This window comes from Metopolophium dirhodum, chromosome 1, assembly GCF_019925205.1.
Source record: "Metopolophium dirhodum isolate CAU chromosome 1, ASM1992520v1, whole genome shotgun sequence".
Lineage (NCBI taxonomy): Eukaryota > Metazoa > Arthropoda > Insecta > Hemiptera > Aphididae > Metopolophium > Metopolophium dirhodum.
Window position 1 is genome coordinate 45465011 of NC_083560.1, and position 21712 is coordinate 45486722.

General features: G+C 27.7%; 1 protein-coding gene across 2 annotated transcripts in view; it reads left to right on the top strand.

Moving 5' to 3' along the window:
* LOC132936117 (lutropin-choriogonadotropic hormone receptor-like) overlaps positions 1 to 21712 on the top strand; it is an 80555-nt gene that overhangs the window by 9993 nt on the left and 48850 nt on the right. For both annotated transcript variants that reach the window (XM_061002802.1, XM_061002803.1), the window contains exons 2-7: positions 12160 to 12372; positions 15566 to 15640; positions 15725 to 15799; positions 15869 to 15946; positions 18673 to 18747; positions 18826 to 18891. In XM_061002802.1, the coding sequence (XP_060858785.1) occupies positions 12160 to 12372; positions 15566 to 15640; positions 15725 to 15799; positions 15869 to 15946; positions 18673 to 18747; positions 18826 to 18891 (582 nt within the window). The remainder of the gene's footprint in view (positions 1 to 12159; positions 12373 to 15565; positions 15641 to 15724; positions 15800 to 15868; positions 15947 to 18672; positions 18748 to 18825; positions 18892 to 21712) is intronic.

Consider the following 21712-nt stretch of genomic DNA (forward strand, 5'->3'; position numbering starts at 1 on the left):
GTACTAGAGTTTAGTCTATATAGTTATAGTCTCTGTATTTATATAGTTAGATGTATATATATAAATTAATGTTTGTGGGTAGATTAGACCTCTGGGAAGAAGATGGGTTAATTTACAAAGGGTTAAATTTGTTTTTTTTTAAATATCGGATTTTAGTATGGTTAGGTTAGGATAAGATTTTGTATAAATTGATTATATTAATCCATCGTAGGCGGAATTAAGTAAAAACGACAAACTTGGTATAACTTTGATATTTTAGAGTTAAATCATACACTTACGTACAGCACGGCGGGGTCCGCGATCTACCGCAGGTAGATTGCCTACCTGATAATATACTGTTGTGAATCAAAATTTTTATTCCGGGCAACAGAAAGATTAAGAGAAATTTTGAACACCATACATCGAATATTAAATAACAAATTGAACAAAGTTCGAGTCATATAGAGTTGATACATTTAACGGGCAACGAAGTGCACGGGATCAGCTAATAACTTATAAAACAGAATATTAGTGTCCACCATTTTTTTTTTATTTTTTATTTATACAACCTGTAAATTTTTTTTTACAATAAGTACCAACGCTGTGGGAGTTGATGGGTTGGAGGCTTGAAAAAAGAATCCATCCAGTCAATAAAAGCTAAAAATAATTTTGAGAAAATATATTAAAAAACCAAAATCGTTTGTAACGAGATGATAGTCCAGGCTTTAAACCACTTCCAAAAAAAAAAAACCGCTCTGATAAGAGCCGAATATTTTTGAAACCCGTGACCGGTTATCGCCTTATATTGATATTATGATAACATTGGTGACCGGTAATCGTTTCTTCAAAAATATCTTAAACACTATATGGAATACCGTTAGTTAGTATTTTTGGGAATCGGTTACCGGTTAAAACCGGTTTTAGAAAGTTATAATTTTTCATGTAACACAGACGGTAAATTTCATCTATTTGAGTCCCTATATTTATTACCATGATTGGGATTTTATAGAATTTAAAATTTCACAAATATTATGCTCTATAAATTATAATATTATTTTAAATATCGCTAAATATAAAATGCATTTTCACAGAGGTACCGAGAGCTACTATTAACTTGGCTATAATTTTACGTAAAACAATTGGAAAATTATTAATTAATTAAAACTTAAATAAATAATATATTATATATTTCAAATATTAAATACAGGTACCAAAAACTGTTAATTATTTTGGTCAGGAATAGGTTTTGGGATAAAACAGGTTTTGAAAATAAAAGGTAACCGCTTTGATGTTAATACTTAGATAATTATCTTGATTACCGGTAACCAATAAGCACTTCCATCTAGCACTAACATAAAAGCGGTTATCGGTTTCGGTTCTCAGATTATCGTCTTTTCCGGTTTTAAAACCTGAATGAAATAATTATAAATAATAAAACATACCTAGTCGATTGTTAAATACCTACTAAATTGTGTATTAATATAAGTATACTTAAAGTGTAAACAAAAAGATTTTTAATGGCGAAAAAAATTTCAGAGTATTATGGTAAAATAATTTGTTAAATTATTCAACTTTTTGATTTTATCAAAAATATATTGTATAAAAAGAAAAAATCTAAAGAGTAATTAAAAACTTAAACTATAAAAATAAACAACAAATTTACATAGATGGCTCACAGATAAATTGTTATTGAAAAGTGAAAATATTTTAAAAGGCTTATTACGTACTCAAATCAGAATTAACTATATTTATGTGAGTTTATATAAGAGTTTGGAGGGGGAGCCTTATATAAATAAAAATAGGTAGGTATCTATAAGCTTGAAAATTAAGTAAACTAAGTTAGAAGTACCTACGCATAAGATAAAAGTTCAATATTGATATAAAATTAAAAATATGCAGAAACTTTTAGCAGCTATGACAGCTTGACAGCTATCAACGAATCTTTTATCATTTTAACATTAAATTGTTTAAATATTTAATGAGAAAATACATACTTAAAAAGAATGTATTTATCATAATAATATACATATAGCAAAGGTTGGCGTTAACTAAAGTTAAAAAGTTAAAGTTAAGTTATAAAAAGTAATTTTTTTAAACTTTTTAACTTAGCTAGTTGGTTGATTTTCTATGAACTATTTTCTATTAACTTATGAATTAAAACTGTTTTAATTGACAGTTAGAGTAACTTAGTTTTTCTCAGTTTATTTCAAAGTAATCTATAAAATTAAACATTTTTCAACATTTTTCGCTTTTATGGTTTTATAAAACAAAAATACCTAATCCAATACTTTAATAATATATTAAACATTTCAGTGATTTTTCTTGATGAAATAATTTTAGATAGGCATAGTGGTTAGATTAACCTAACCTAACCATTAGATAGGCATAGTGGTACATGACTTTAAATATTGCTATGTGATATAAAAAATTAATATTTGTTAAATTGTTAATTGAGATGTGTATTTAGTATAAATATTTAATAATAATGTACGGTAAAATAGCAAGTTGTATACACTGTACATAATAGTAAAAGTTCAATTAAATTGTTCATTACAATTTAGGAAATTAGAAAAAACGCAGTCATTCTTTATGTGTTCCGCATAAATGTCATTTTTGTTCTAAAAAATATAACGTGGCTTTCGTTACACGTAGATACTTCATAATATTACATTTTGGCTAGAAAAATATTAATTTACAAATTATAATTAAATGAGTTAATTTTTCTTAGGATAATGAATAAAGTGAGTATTGACATATTCTTCCAAGTTCCAGTGAATAAGTAGAAATATTATACATTCTTGTAATATTTGCTAATTTAATTGTCTTACATTTTGTACTACTTACTCATTATTATAACTACAACTACATACTGATAATTTTATACCAATTTTTAATACACTTCAAATCACACTTTTCTTATTTAAAATGGTTTATTCATAATTATACTTTTCTATTTCGAAGTATAAAATATAAACGATCAAATTATTGATACCCACACACGACAATAAAATTAATAGAACAATTTGTATGCTAAATCCTTATGTAGGTATCTGGTATATGCAAGCATTGAAAAGATGTCAAGTATACCTTCAAAAGTCGTATTGAAAATTTAAATTTGTAATTCGTTATTTTTTGATAATAGAAACAACATTTAACTAAATATAATATCTAACACAATATTGTTTTATTTTCTTAGTTTATTTCTCTTTTTAATATTCCAGTCTTCTTTTTAGATTCTAGACTTCTAGTTTAAATTGAAAACAATATTTTTTTAACGCACGTGGTCTGAAATAGATCAATAAATCTAAAAATATTTTGTTGAAAAAAAAATATCGTTTCCAAAGTCAACAAATATTATTAAAATATTTTGAGTAAAGCCTTATATAATATATAACGTTTTCATACATGACATATACATTTTATTGTATTATTTTCTGATATTTGGCAGCGATTAAATTAGCAAAACATTGAAATCCTTTTATTTGAATAAAATGTTTACATAATACCTATATTAACTTTGAGCATTGGAAATAATTAAGTGGAATTTATTAGTTTATATTCAATTTAATTGTGTAAATGACGATGCTTTTTATAAATTATAAATCATATTTATAGAATAAAATTAAACAATAGAAAATATACATTATTGTACAGAGATTCCTTAAACATCTAATAGCAAAATGAAATGCAACATTTTGATGAATAATGAAAAGTAAATCTGAGAACTGGAAATTATTGTGATTTTAAAATGGTCAATGTTAATAATGCTGTACAGGGAAGTTCTAAAATGTTGAAAATTTATTCTTAAATGTAACAAAATTTTGACGTCTATTTTTAGCGCAATTATATTATCTTCTTATTAGATGATAATATGCATAATATTCATAGTATTTCGACATAAATCTGCGCGATTTCCAACGTAAGTAGTTATATCTCTGTCGTACCTATATAGAGTTATGTATTTTTTATTTTCTTCTCATATTATACCCCTAAGCGGTCTCCTTGAATTCTTATAAGATACATATCTTAACTATTAATGAAAACAATCATTTATGTAGGGTGTATATAACCGCTAACACGTGAATTGAATTATTTTTTATTTAGGACGAAATTTTGGCATTTTAATAATTGCTATTAGAGTGCATAGTTATTAAATATTATATTAATATAATTTATAGGTTCCTACCAATGTTATTGTATAAGTTTTTTATGCTTGCAAGTTTTTCATAGATGTAATAAAATAACACATCGCCAGAGTTATTGAGATCAAATTCAGCCTAACAAAAAAAAAAAAAAAATTATTACTTTCACCAATTTACTTCACCCAATGTTCTTCATTGTATGTTGACAAGATTTAAGTGCACGTTAGTGAACATGTGTGACATCCCATTTTAGAAATTCACATTTACCGTTTCATATGAATTGAAGCCAAGACGGCAATAACGGAAAGATGTGTATAAATTTAGTTCGCCAGTGTTGTTGGATATAGTTAAAATATAAGGATCCCAAGTGACTTTCGTGGTGATAGTAATACCCAATCAAGTCAGGGCTGGATTAAATTGGGGAAGAGGGTATATGATGAGGGTTGAAGTCCACTGGCTCCTATTGGTTACTTTTCAAATATTCTATCTCGTTTATTCGTTTATATTATCGGTGATATTAGTTAGTTAATCTACAAAAAGGTGATGTAATACTTAGTGTATCATCAACAGTACCATCAATGCTTTATATTATGTTTATAGTTTATCACTTGTTTCAAGCTGTGTATATTTCATTTATATTTATTTCCATGGCCAGATATAGCTATGTAACTTATGTGGTCTATTAAGGTACCTGCGGGCCCATATTCATCGATACACAGGTCCATTTTAAATATCTTATTTTCTAAAATTTATCCTTTAGCACGTTTTCTTATTAGTGTCGGGTAGTAACGTAACGCAAATTACATATTACTGTAACGCAATTACTTTTTCAATAACACAGCAGTAATTCCATTACATTTTACTTAAAGTAACGCAATTGTAACAAACTTACTTTTCTACGAAGTAACGCATTATTTTCCACGTTATTAAAATAAGAGTTTTGAATGTATTACAAAAACGCTGCTAATATAATATTTCAGAAAAATTAAAAATCAATTATATTTATTTTCCGATAATAGTCAACAATATTATTAAACATTCCAGGAGCTTATGTTATCTTATCACTTTATTAGGAGAAAGAAAAGACATCGGTTTAAAAATAAAATTTAATTAAAATGAATTATGATTTATGACTTTTGAGTTATGACTATAACTAGTCATATAGGTGAAATTATTGTACATTTGTACATTATAGGTATATTATCACTAGGTCTATGATTGTAAAATATATACACACACCAATTGAATCATATGAATTGAATACATGGACCTATAGATAAATCTATATTAATAAGTCTATGATTGAGTATGGTTAAAAAAAATGATAATTTATATCGATGATTAAAAAAAAGTAACGTTATTTGTAACGCACTAAACTTTATTATTGAAAAAGTAATGTAATGTGATAAAATTAATTTTAAGGAACGCAAATGTCATTTAAATAAACATTTTTTGAAGTAACTAGTAACGTAATTTCATTACTTTTTAAAAGTAATTTACCCAACAATGAATAGTAGCAACTACAAGCACTATACCGGACCCGTCTACGACGCTTCCTGCAATCACCACTGCAGGAAGCCGGCGCGATCCGGTCGACTCTCCCAGATAATTAGGTAAATAATAATACTTATGTCGAACAAACCCAATATTAATAAAATAAAATAAATATGTATGTTTTATAGTTATAATTCAAAGCATTTTTGTCTTTATTAAAAAAAAAGGGGGGAAAGGCATAGAACCACTCTGGTGTACAGTATGTGTCGAGTGTACACAGTAATTGAAGACGTCACAGAAATGTATATGTTTAATTTGCAATTCAATGATAAATCGCATAGTATATGAAAAACGATTCTGAATTAAAGATCAACCTATATTATTACTAAGCATATTTTATGATAATATATATTTTATATTGCTATTAAGACTTCATTCATTTTACTATTATATAGTAAATAGTAATACGGTAGGTTGAACTAGATTTGGCCGAAAACATTGCGTTGAAATATCTTTGTGTATATACAGCATATTATAATTATATATTAAAATTTTATATACGTTAATAGGTTTCAAGTACCCACAAATCTTATTTTAAAATTATAACAAAATAACATTAAATTGTTATTCATCGTTTAAATATATATAATTTAGTTCAAGTTTGATCAGTTACCCACACGACCCAATTAGTTAATTTGTATCTTTAAATCCTTAATATGTTAAAAAAAAAATATATTTTTATACATTAAATTATTTTTATATATTATTTATTTTTTTATATATTTTTTTATGTAAGTACGTATACATTTTGTATATAATTATTAATTAAATATTTAGATAAATGGCCTAAGCACGTCTGTAGTTTTTTTTATATATAATCATCTTGTTTATAAAGTCACATACTTATTATTCTGTATTATCCATAGATAAAGATAGCCAAAAGCTATGAATCAGTGGAGTAACAAGGGAGGGACGCGGGGGTCAGTCCCCCCACTATTGGCTTTTTATTATCTTAGTAAAAAGTTTTGAGAGGGTGGGGATTTTCAAGTTTCCCTTCCATTTAGCTATGTCGTTTTTTTTTTATCCCTCCCCCCTTTCAGAAATCATGTCTACGCCACTCCTATGAATGTCTTATTTTAAATAATAATTATAAAAAATAAGATCAAATTTAAACTTACTATGTCTAAAAAAAGAAGATATATATTTTAGATTTTTTGGTTACAGTTCAAATTAACTTCTTATGAGAAATCTTGTATTCAATTTTCAAATCTTATGTATGAATATGGAATACCAACAATTGTTTTCTCTTTTGTACGACTAATCGTTTTGAATTACAACAAAATAAGAAAACGGTTTTTTACGCGCGAATATCCAATTTCGTTAAATTTTAAGCTTCGGAGTTCAGAAGCTCATAAAATTTAATTTTGTCACCTACATACTTGACGTCATGACGTACAAAATCAAATAAAGTAATATTTAAAAAGTATTTGAATACATTCCAAGTATATTAGTTTTTGAGCAAAGCGATGAATGTATTGATTTTACAATGATGTGTGTTTTTTTTAAAAAAATTTTTATATATCTGATCACCGTTTGGCGCAGTAAAACTGCTTCAATTTTCTTCAACAGTAACTTGTTCGATGGGAAAGTGAATCTAGTTGGTGCATTCAGCAGAACAAAATTTAAAATTCCTAATAGTTTTCAAAAGCGCAGGGAAAATAAAATAAAAAATAAGGAAAAACGGTACATTTTACGCTAAATCGGTTTTTGACTAAATCGATTTTGGTTTTTCGTGTAACTCTATAACAAATGACCGTAGATACTAGATTTTAGTTTTTATTTATATTTCTATAAATAAAATTTAATACAAGGCTCCTGATAAATTTTTACAATAGAAATATAAAAATATTAAAAATACATGGGCATAATTTTATTTTATAAGAATTAAAAGTTCAAATTTTGACAAAATGTATCAAATTTAAAATATAAAAATTTTTTTTGTAGTTAAAAATTTATAAAATTTTCAACTTTTATAGTTAAGGATTGAAAATTTAAACCAAGGTTCCACGTAAATATATTATAAAATATAATTTACTTTATTCACAATAATATCATCATATATGCTTAGTACCTAATATCATAGGCTGTCTGTCCGTCTTCGCTCAGAATCGTTTTTCTTATGCAATGATATTATAACATTTAATTCAAATTTAATACTATCCATTACAGTGACCCACTTGTAACCTACTGTACAGCAGAGTGGCACCCGCATGCCCACCTTTTTTATTACGGTTTTATCTCCGGCTGGATTTAATAAATGATTTTCATTCGTTTCCTCTTCTGAGTTTAACATTGATGAATATTATTGACAAATACCTTTTAGTAACAACAATAATCAAATATTATATAATTAAATATACTAATACTGACAAACTGTCTTTTCTGAGAATCGTTTTTCGCGTACAATGATATTATATCATTTATTTCAAATTGAATACCGTACATTATTCATGTTATTGCAGTTACCCACTTGTAACATACTGTACAGCAAAGCGGCATCCACTCACCCAGATTTTTTAAATTGATCGGTAACTTTGGATATGTGATATTATTATTAATGTATTATTTAAACGAAATACAAAATTGTTTGGTTTAAATTAAATATTTTATGCATGACTAAGGATTTTAGGATTTGTTTTATGTACAATATTTTTAGGTACAATAGTATCTATAAATATTTAAATATAAATTAAAACAGTTTAAGAACTAACTATTGTCTCTTATTATTATTAGGTATATTATAATATTCATAATAATATATTAGATTATCAGATGGAAAATATAAAGATTGTAATTTTGGAGCGTAGCTAAAGCCTTACTTTGATAATATTGAATATTTAGATTTGAGTGAGATTTCTTATTAATGACGTGGTACATGAAAGTTTCCCAGGTTTTTGTATTTGAATCTCCCATTAGATTAAGTGAACGTTACTCAAATGTTTAAATCATTAAATTAGACTCTTATTTCGTAATATTATTTTAAACTTAAAATCATATTTGATATTTTATTGACGGCTTCAATAATTATATTATTTGATACCCCAATTTTAAAGTTGTTTACCTAGGTGCTAAATGTAATCATTATTTTTTTTATTGCTATTTATATATTACATAGGTACTGGTTTCCTAAATCTAAGATGTGTCTTAATTTTAATTCAGATCCCAAGAAATTTAATATATTGTTTGACGAAAACTTTAATCCTTGGCATATATTATATGAGTTACTATAGTAAACATACTTTAAAGTTTAAGCCATTAATCTACAACCTTGATAAATACCTACATATTATCTTATAAGTAGGTACCTATATAATATTTGATCATAGCTCATAATGTAGCAAAATAAAATATTGTCTTGGGTTGATAGCCTTATTACATATCGGACATCACGGACATTGATAATTTGGAAGTACCTACGTTATAAAAATCTATAAAAACGAATATTAACAAATTTTAATTCTCAAGTATTGCAAAAACTCTTAGTTTTCAAACTAACTAAACACATACACTTAAGTAGGTAGATACCATAGCTTACTAGATGTTACTATGAAATTATTGTTTTAAAATTAATTCACATCTATATTACGATAATTGACTGGGTATTGACTGGGTGACTGCCTCCTATTTTAGACACTCTTGAGTATATTATATGGACAATAGTAATTCCCTGTACGAGAGTAACAGGTAAACAATTACATGACTCGATTCCTATAAATGAGGAGTTTAAGTTCAAACGCGATAAAATTAAAAATCTACGCATGTTAACCTATATTAGCACATACACAATGGAAAAATAATAGTCTACTAGGTACCTAAACAAATATCACAAAATTATGTTATTGCTGAATTTCTTAACGAAATATTTATTTAAGTATAATAACTTTTTACATCGCTTGGAATATAAAATATTTAAAATTGTTATTATAACTTTCATACATTTCATTACGTGTTGTCTCCGCCTTAAAAACGTACAACACGGTAAATTTTACGTTTACAATAATACATTTTACTCTGTAAATTCTAAAATAAGAGTGAATTGACCTGTTATACAATTTAACGGTATAATATTACTATCTAGATCATATCGGAGGCTTTTATTGATATTTTTATTCAGAAGCAATTTATGACTTCTTTGAAACTGCATATTTTTTGTATATTTTAAAATGATCATAACTTACTTCAAAATAATAATATGAGGATCAATACAGTTCTCTGAGACGCCTTAGATAATAATCTTATCTATAAATTGTATAATGAAAATTCACTCTAATTTTAAAAATTGCAGAGTAAAATGGATTATTATTAATTATTAACGTACAATGTGATAATATGTTGTACGTTTGTAAGATGGAGATGACACATGCGGCTGTGTGGCATCACATTAATACATATTTTGTACTAGTTTGACAAAATTTTTTTATTGATCTTAAAAATAACCCAGCATCTAAGGCCATTAGTTACAGTCATTACAATGCCTTAGGTGTTTTTTATAGGGATGGCAACATTTTAAATACAACGTGTTAATACATTCAATAATATAATATATTTTAGATACTGAGTGGAGTGATTTTAAAACGATGCACGTGTTTTGTTATTGTTTTTTTTGTGTCTACCAACACCTTTTGGTAGTTAAAAATAAGTGTTTTCAGTTGGGCCCACCATTCTTTAGATAATTTTACTTAAAAATAAAAATGCTTAGATTTGCAACTTAAATATCTATATGGACAGTGAGATTTTGAGGCACCACTCTTAATAATTGGGAAAACAAAATACAATTTTGGAAAAACGTAAATCTTTATACAAAACCAAACATCTACGCAGGAGTATTAATATATTTTATATAAGGCACAAAAACATTTTCATAATATTAAGATTAATAATTTTAAACTATATCCTATTTATACCTTGAATCTATTCACACCTTGATATGGTAATTTATGGTATTTTCTTGAAAGTTAATAACAATAATATATGATCTAAATACAAATTTCAAATGCAATGTATTAGGTAAAAATTAATTCAACGACCATTTTTAAGGACTGTTATCTTTGGCATAAACATTTTAACAACTGAGAAACTCCTTGTTCAAATTTTAAATTAGGTGCCTAAATCAAATTTTTTTTAAACAATCTCAAGAATTTGAAAATATGGAGCATATATTTAAAATTCAGAATGCTAAATAAATTGATTATTAAAAAATGAATCGAAAATTGGGCTGAACGAGCTTGGTGAATTACCCTGTACATACCAGCTATATTATATAATAGGAATTTATCGTTTTATTATATTTGCATAATATGCCTAACATGTAAATATTACAAAACTATATTATTGATTTATATTCACTTGGTTGGTTCAATAAATCTTTACTGATACTCATTCATGCTCGTGATACAGAGTCAATTCAAAATATTTTTTTAAGATATTTATCCTTTAAATGCCATATTATCGAAAGCGAACCCCATTCGGGGTATAATGGAGTTTCAGGATTTTTCATAATATGGGTCCTCTACAACATAAAAGAAATGTCTAACATTAAGTATATTTATTTGAACTTATTGTTGATAACATTGTCCATTCCTTCTACAGCGTTTAAAGTTTAAAGTGCCTATAAACGATACGCGAATTAAAGATTTGTACTACCTACGTGAAAAATATAAAGGAAAAAAATACTCGAATCTTCTCCTATAAACATATTAATGGCAGGTAATACGGCTGAAATCGATTTCTTTAATTACGATAATATACATATATTTATTCAAACCGTGCTTAAAGATAAAAGTAATAAAAATTCAAAATCGATAATTTTTAATGTTATTTTTAATTTGTTGTGGCATAATATTATGTTAATTGTTAAATGTTAAATATTATACACTGTTATTGTAAATATTATTTTTGTAAATGGAGTTGATATCCGCAATAAAGATTATTATTATATTTGTTTCACGCTGCCTTGTCAACTGAGCATTTTATTCACATTTACTGTTTTGAGTGCGCTATTTTTAGGTCTATTCTCATAATATTTTAAGGTACCACTTTTAAACCCATTAATGTCTAATACGATATAATTAATATGATAAATTATTATAAATGGGGGGGGGGGGGACGGAGTGGCCGAACGGACTGAGGCGTCGGTTGCGACGCGCACTGACGCCGGTTCAAACCCGGCCACGGGCGGCATTTTTCTTCGGGCAGTCACGGTGTCCGGAGAGAGAGGCCGCCATTCCCCACCCGGACATGGCAGATACCTACGGGTGCCCACTTAAAAATGCTGCCAAACACAAAAACGTGTTCCTCCGACCGTACCGAAAACCCTACAGTACCATCCTACAGCTAATGGCCTCAGTTACCGAGCTTAAGACCAAAAAAAAAAAAAAAAAACATTATTATATATTAATATCCAATAATGTGCTTTGGACACTTTGTGAACGGTCATATTTTTTCTTAACGCCGTTCCTGAATTTAATTAATTCTTATGTTACAGTTGGTTGTCGATGTGGTCGGTTTTCGATGTTTTGATGGTTTTGTGCATTTGCATTGTAGAACTATCGGCAAAAGGTGCAGTTATGAACACGCCGTGCACAACTATTAACAATTGCTGTGTTCGCAACCATACTCACTCTTGGAAAGACAAGATTCAGTTGTACTGTTCGGAGATCCAAATCATACCGATTGTTGACGAGATGATACACGTGCTGTGAGTAAAAATATGTACACCCATTTCATAGGGTTTTATTTTTATTCTCTTATAAAAAGGAATAATATATTTTCCAGTACTTACGTTTTTTTTTTTAAACACGAATAAAAATCTTCGATGTTTTTAAAATATGTATTTGCTAATATACCTACATTTATGAAGGAGTCAAGTTGCAAAAATTGTTTTTTCAATTAAAATAAAATAGACTTCTTGTCCCGGACAAATACCTGACGTAGGTTGTATACCTTACCACAAATAAACAACAACCCCTCAAAATAACAAACTTTTCTAGCGTACAAGTTCGATTGCAATTATTCATTAAATGTATTATTATTATTAACAGCTCTAATTATCAGTTCGAAAAGTCTTATACTTTTAAACTCGAATAGAACTATTGAGGCTGTTGGTTTCATAGAGTATTTGTCCGTGTATTAAATTTTTTTAGTGGCTTGGCGTGGCGTGTTGGCTGCTCCCAGTCACCCCATGAGACTGAGAGTAAGTAACGCCTGTAGCTACTAGTTCTAGGATGGGTGACCACCCGGGTTCGTAGTAGTTAAAACCTTGTATGTGTTCCAACCTTACCAACCACAGTTCATAACCCCCGCAGCAGCTGATGGCCATATTCGCTGGGCTCAATGATAAAAATAAATATTTTTAACTTAGAAAATACAAGCAATTAGTTTGCTCTATTAACTAAGATTGTTTATAAGCTTACCCTTGAACGAAAAAATTGCAATATTTATAAATTAACTGAAAATCGGCATACACGATGATAATAATTCATTCATTCAACTAAAACTGTATAATATTACACGAATAATACGTAGGTACAGACATTACGGTACAACTATACTGCCATTCACCACAACAATCTATGAGGTGAGTGATATAAGTGAATGGGATAGGTCGTAGGTAAAGGCAGTTTTGTCGTCATATATAGGGAAACTTTTCCATAAATCCCATAAAAATGAATACGCCCACTCGTAATAACATTTTAATACAACTTTTTCGTCAAACTATAACTAAACCCCACGCATTCAATTATTAATTCGTGTAAAAAAAATTCAAACGATAGGTATATCTTCTTTATTTGAAAAAAAAAATAGTTTTTAACTATAATAAATGAATATAAGTTTTGAGTACCATATTTTCAGTTACATACTAATATATTTGCTCGATATTCAATAATTGTGTTCAGTGGTGTGTATATTTATTTTAATGTAATGCTCGTGGAAGGTTGGTGGAAAAACTAACCTGTGTATAAAGAATATGCTTTAAAATGCTTTGAAAAAAAATTTCATTAATGTACAAAATAATAATTTTAGGTACCTAAAAGTCAAGCCTCCCCCTAAATTTAAAAGTATAGTCACGCATAGGTAGGTATATGCTGTTATATATAGGTACTAATATATCAATATAAGATATTAGCTGTCACGATTTAAAACATTCGCGTTTTACTATCATCGTGTGAAACCAGCAGCTTACTGAACACCGAACAGTGGTTATTATAGTTAGGTACATTATATATTATAAAATACAAAATAGAATTACCAGAAATAAAATTATGTTGTACCAACCTACCAAATATATTATTTATTGTAGAATAGCCTTTATCGTGTTCCGTAAAGCTTTAATACAAATTGTATGTGTATTAAACTAACAGTGGGTATAGGTACTAGACACTAGTTAATAGGAATACAAAGCTTCATTGAAACGAAAAAATCAACTTTAGGCCATAGGTACTTACTAGTATGTACTTACTTAGGTACATTAAACTATGTAAAAAACAAAATTTTTGTTACTACATCATTTTTATTTATGTATCTTGTAATTTATTTAAAATCATTATTATCATCGCATATATATATATTTATAAGTACGTTTAATAATAAAAGTTTCAATTCGTTAATTTTTCAACCACACGAGTCATCCATATTTCATAACATTCTAAAGCCACAATGAATGTACTATAATGTACTACAATGCACATACAATGTATTAATGTTGTATTATTTATGTACTCAAAAAATTAACTATACGATAGGAATACCTAGAATTATAACTAATATTGGGTATTATAATAATTGCAAATTATTAATTAAATAATTGTTGTAAATATATTGTTGAGTACATTATACAAACAAATAAAACATACAATCATATAGTAATTGTATGATTCATATATACATTCAACTGTCATTATTGAATATTGTCAATTAGTACTTTGTATGCTTAACATTAAAAGTTTGGTCCACAAAAGCAGTACACTTCATGACGATCATCTCGTGATCGTTACAGCATGTGGCTAGGTACTTACCTAAATTTGTAACAATATTGGGGGTGCAATAACAATTTAGTAAAAACTTTCTCTAAACTTAAAACCATTCATGTTAGGTACCGGTAGTCAACAAAACAAACATAATTATTCTGGTTCAACAGTGTTTTTTTGTTGTTTAACATGCATAATACTTATTTTATATTTACCTAATAGTTTTGAAAAATTTTAAGAGTATATATACAAATTTTAAATTTTACAAATATATATACAAATTTTAAATTTGTATTACATATTTTAAATTACCATGATTCTTAAAAGTTGATGATCAGAGGATCTTCTATACCTATTAGAAAAAGTGTCTTCAGACACTTAAATTAAAAAACACACATGTATAAAATCAATACATTCATCGTTATACTAAAATAAAAATTTATTGCAAATACTTTATGGATTTATTTTTAGAGATGTCGGACAAACAAAATGTGAATCTAAAAATGTAAATAATACAAATAATACAAAACATTCTTTAGGTATGTACTATTATTATGCTAGTACACAGGTACTATACTATTTTATTATTCATAAATATTAAAAAAAAAAATCAGTTTAAATTCTGGTACAGTGGTACAGTACTCGTTTAACCCTTTTTTAATCGATGAAACCCCCAAAAGTGCTTGACCGTGGTCAAAATAAATTATAATGCTGTTTTGCACCTTAAAACATTATACATTGTGTACCTGCCTTATAGGTGCTATTTTAACATTTACTATTTAAGTGATTATAATGAGTAGGTATTTAATACTTTTAGCCTATGATATGTAAATACACGAGTATAATACTATAATACAAACATAACAAGCATATCATAAACATTGTATTGCTTAATATTAATTATCTTGATATTTTTGATTTTAGAACTATAGACAATTCAGCCGGTATTAAAGAATTATCAGAAAAATCGATTAGTCGATATAATAATCTTACTGATATGTAAGTCAAACAATACTAATGAGTACCTAAATATTAGACATTTAATCTCTTAATATTATAAATAAATACAATTTTGTTTTATAGAGTATTAAACAACATGACAAATCTAGAAAATTTGGATTCGTCAACTTTCAAAAACTTAAATAAATTGAAGTCATTGTACGTTTTTCAATAACATTAACAAATTATATTTTAATATCATGTTTGATGTCTTAATTACATTTCTAGGTATATAATTAGAGCTAGTGCTTTGACTGAACTACCCTACGATATATTTCTTGGTCTATCAAAAACGCTTTTAGTACTGTGAGTTTATGAAACAGATAAACTCAAATAAATAACAATGGACAATATGTAGTAAAAGATCTAATTAATAATTGTAATGTATTTATAGCAATTTATACATTATATATATAACATTATAACTACTAGAGGAGCACAAAACACAAAAATTAGTTTTTTAATTTGAAAGAATGATCAATTCTCATAATAATGGTATAGGTTTTACGTTTTTACTCCCATTAGTCAATAAGTTATGAGTAATTGAAAAAAGTCGCGTGACGTTATTGGGCCCGGCTCATTGTAATTTATTGCCTATCTTATAAGTGTAAAAGTTTCTCGCTTCACACAACGATTTACCAACCAAACAATTTTATTTTTTAAATTTAATTTACGTATATATTATGTTTGGTTTTATGTATTTAAGACGATACAAGTATCGGAATTTCAATATAACGTTTCTTCTTCTGCTGAAATGTATTACTCTTTAAGAGTTTTCGCCGCCATCACGATCTGCCTCTTCTTATCTTATATATTAAATATTATATAACTATATTGTTCCCCACTCTCGTAATCCTGTTTTCTTGAGATCTTCTTCCACTGTATCCATCCATCTTTTTCTAGGCCGTACGCGAGGCCTCTTCCCCGTAGGCCAACATTCCAGCACCGCTCTAACCGTCTCTTCCTCATTTCTGCGCATTACGTGACAAAGCCATTGTATCCGCTGGCCACTTCTGAAGCTGCTAACTGGTGCCAATCCCAGCTCATCCTGTAGTTCCCAATCAAATTGTATTCTCTACGTACTTGTTTCGTTATCATAGACAGGACCGCAAATTATTCTCCATATTTTGTTCTGAAACGTCCTTAATCTCCTTTCTGTATTACTAGTAGTTGTCCAGGTTTCGCATCCATAGGTTAACGTCGGTCTTATTATCGTCGTGTACAACCTTATTTTTGTTTTCTTTCAAAAAAATTTTGATTTCAGGAACTTACTCAGTGCGACTGCTGCCGTTCAGCCTTTGTTATTCTTATTCCAATCTCTCTGGATCAATCATTCTCGACACTCAGCATGGCTCCTAAGTACTGAAACTAGTTAACTTTTTCAAAGACTACGTCTTCATCATCTTCGTTCGTATTCTCTTCATTCTCTAGTAATTTCGTTATCTTCGTTTTTTCCTTGTTAATTTTCAATCCTACTTTACAGGCTGCTTGTTCCAAGACTTTTGGTGTAACAAGCTTCCTAAAATGTTTAAATCATCCACAAACCCAAGCACCTGAATTTTTCACTTCCCTAACCTTCTGGTTCCTTCTGAATTTCTCTAATTGTTTTCTCCACCACTAAATTAAATAACATTGGAGACAGTGCATGTTCCCTGTTCCCTGTTTCAGACCTGTCTTTACTTCAAATGCTTCTGTCGGAATGTGTTGTTTATTAAATAATAAATTTACCTTTATAGATTTTCTTATGTGGAAACGTTGTGCTTATTATTATCATATTTTTCCTGTCGTGAATGATATAAGTCAAAGCCATTCCCATTGCTTGTCTCACGCAGACTTTCTTTCCTAACGAAGGGGAAAACTGCATATCTCTTCCACATTTATCATTTAAGTCATCCAACACTATATAAATAGCATTCCCTGGTAATTTGTCATATGCTTGGATCAGGTCCTCATAGAGGCGTCCTTACTATCCTCGTCAGCTGATTCCGTTGGTGCATAAGTGTACATCAAAGCAATATTTATAGGTTCAGTTTCAATTTTTAGAAGCGCCACTTTCCATACGCTGTGACTGGGGTCCGTGGGTTTGTCACGCCCGTTCCCAACTAAGGTACCCTATGTGGGACAATATAACGTTTAGTTTTTTAAATATTAAACATCTTATATAATATTTTTGAATTTTTATTTTATATTTAATCACCATGACGCGCTGTTTAACAAAATATCACTTTTAAGATTTTTTATATTTAAAAAACTAAACGTTATATTGAAATTCTGATACTTTTATCGTCTTAAACACATAAAATCACACATTTATACAGTAATTAAATTTCAAAAATAAAATCGTATTAAATTGTATTAAATTTTGGTAAATTGGTGTGTTTACCCGTATAAGGCAATTACGATGAGCCGGGCTCATTGACGTCACTCGACTATTTTACATTTCTTAATATCTCTTAAAGTAATATTTTTTTATCACATCGGATTTTCATCTAATCATTTCATACAGCCATAGCTACAATAATTTAACATTTAAAATAAATGTATTAGCTGATAATTACTTATCGTACGCATTTTTGTTTTACCATTTAACAGTGCTATGAATTATTTATTATCTCAGTTGTACATTATATAATTAATGTTTAAATCTTTAATTTTGTTAACACTATTGTGCAGCTGATATTTTGTTCAAGTCTTTTTGCTTAATTTTTTTTATTTACAATCGTGTCTTTTTTCTTTATATATATTGTGCCTAACTGTATTTAGTGATAATATAATGAAATATGTAGTTTTCAATGATAACTTAATTTATTTGCAGTTTTCAAAACGATTAAATATGTTATTTTATTTATGAAATATTTAGTTTTAGTAAATGTATTATTAATAAATTGTGTTGTATTATAGAAACACTAATAATTATATTAAATTGGTTTTCTTTTACTACATTTTGAACATTATCCATTAAACCAAAATTATTTAATGGTTTTATTATTCCGAGAAAGGGAAATTTAATATTTATGATGTTTCCTTTATAGTCGTGTAAGTAAAGCGAATCTAAAGGGCATTCCTGATCTTTCAGACCTCGGAACTTTAACTGCGATGCACACAATGTAATATAAAACTATTGACATTTTTAAAGTAAAATATTATAACAGTCAACGACATCTTTACATTAAATTTATTTTTAGCGAATTTGAAGGAAATCAGTTGGAGACATTGCGAACGAATGGAATTAGAACTCGAGCAGACCAGTTGTGAGTACTAGTAATTAAGCAAAAATCATATAATTAAATTCAATATTTTTTTTTATATTTCAGTCTAAATCTATTACTGTGTTTTCTAAAAAATGTTCTTAATTTTATTTATTTAATAATATATTTATACCCCGAGTGCTTCTGCAGTTATAAGGATAACTAGACCTCTAAAACGTGGGGTGCTATAATTGTAAATGTCTCACAGAGCCCTCCACGGATTTGACCCCCCCCCCCCCCCCACAACAACTACTACTACAATTTTATAAGTTATAAATGATAAATTTACAATAATTGATATTTGAAAACTTTTTACACACATTTTGACACACTACACAATATTGATGATAAATATGAAAAACCTATACACCTACTTTTTTTAAAAATCATACTTTTTTTCTTAAAGATTTGAACTCATAAAGGTTTGCCAGTAAATAGTAATTTACAGACCACCACAGCATTCATTCTGCTTTTTGATGTGACCCATGCATTGGCTAAAAATTTCTCGTAATAAACCCGTTCCTCCGTCATGTGTATCTTAATGCTAATGGTCAGTCAATTTTATAGGAATATGTAAAATTTTTAATGAATTAATATTATGATTTATACCATAGTTATGAGTCATAACTTATGACCAACATTTTTTTAATTTTTTTTTTTTCGTTTTAATTTTCTTATAATTAAAAACATAAACATTAGTGGTATTTCACTATGATAATAATAGTTAGACGTAGACCTAAAAATACAAGGGATGTAAGATTTGAACTTGGGGTGCTAAAGACCCTTTTGCAATAAATATTTTTAAATATTATAATCTAAAATAGTACAACGGAATAATACTAAGGTCTTAAATTTAAAACATTTTAATATAGTCGATTTTAGTAGGTAGGTTAATGTAGTCTATACATATTACATTTGCCTATAATTTGCCTATAAACTGTTTCAACTGCATTGCTTTTCCCAGTGATTGTTTTTTAAAATAATATTTTACATTTTAATCCAACTATATAGTAAGGACGTATGATGGTAAAAAAAGTAATTATGAAACAACTTTTATAATTTTCGAGGAAAAACAATAGTTAGGTACTATGTATACTATAGTTATACGTATTAAACGAGCGTATTGTCATAATTTCGTTGTGCGTATTTTACTTTATAATTTTTATAATATTTTGTTGGGTGCTGTAGTATAAGTCTAGTTATGTTGAAAAGGATTTAGATGATTGATATTTTGACGAAGTTACATTGTTACTGGATCAAATCAATGATGACGGACCACTTTAAGAAATTTGTAGTCTCTTAAATGGCTTTAATATTGATGTGACGATCGTTTATTTCCTTCATTATTTAGTCTTAGCCCCCTGGCCCTAAACATTATAAAGTGCATGAATGTACAACAATTTTTATAAATTATAACTGTAAAGTTCATTTTCAATAACTATTAAATTAAAACGCATTACAAAAAAATATTTTGTGTTAAAAATTAAATTTGTACTGTTTTTCAAACTTACCATCATAACTTGGAACAATCATAATTAATGTGATATTAATAATAATTAACAACCGACATTGGTTGTTTGAACAATCATCTCCGTCTCGTCACGCATCGTCTCGGTTCCGATAAAATTACGCAAATTACGCAAATTATGCTATTATTTATTATTATTTTTTTTTTGCCAATTTTGATTTATGAAGGTATTTACTGTCAATACCTCCAAAATTGATAGGTAGTCACCACAATCGACGAATTTTAAGTATTTTTGTTTTTCACCGCATATCGCATTGAGTGCTTAAAGTTTAGCTATACACATTTTATAATCAAGTCCAAAAAATTAATAATTGTGAGAGGCTCTAGTACAGTAGTACAGCAGAATATTATAATAAAGCTCTGCTCCCCCCCCCCCCTCCGAAAAAAAAATTCCTCTTATGGTATACAATGATAATAAAATCAACATATTATGACATTAATGTCTTTGATCATCAAATTAAAAACCAATTAATTAATAATACATTATCATACAAAATTATATATGGTTACATATTATATCATAATAATTCATAGTTAGTGAGCTGTTGTCGTACATTTAATTGACCTAAATTATTATAAAGTACACAGTTACTTTTATTCAATTAATTTTTTCTATTGTAAGGGATATATCGTTTATTCATAAATGAAAGATTACAATATTATTTGTACATTATAATTATATTCATTAGACGATTTTAAAATAATTGCCATTTTACCACTTTTTCATACAGTCTATATTCAATTATGTATAAGGTATATTATGTAGCCATGTAAGCACTCAACTTTGTATTTATTTGTTAAGCTATACATAATGCTCAAAACTACAATTAATGTTATCAACATTTAGGTATTTGAATTAAATTAATCATAAAATATAAATAATAGATTGAGTTTATCACATTTTACACTTGATAAATATTCTAAATAATACTGATAAGGACTTTTAATAAGATATTTTGGATAGTCGAGGTGGGATTTAATTCAATTAATATTTTCCAACATTTTAAGCTAAACGTCAAGTCCTACAACTCAAAATAACACATTTTGTCAAAATAAATTAGTTTTTAATTACATCCTCATAATCAAAATAGATTTGTAAACATGGCTTCGACATAAATAAATGTTTTATTTGTACCATCGGATTTTCGTTAGTTTTCATAAAGCTACTAAACAATGGCAAAAAAGTGTTATGTTAAGTACCTTTCGGGCTTAATGTATAAACAAAAAAATAAGCTAGGCACTCAAACAATGCAGAATGTTTGGAGTACCTACCTACTCGTTCAATCCAAAACAATT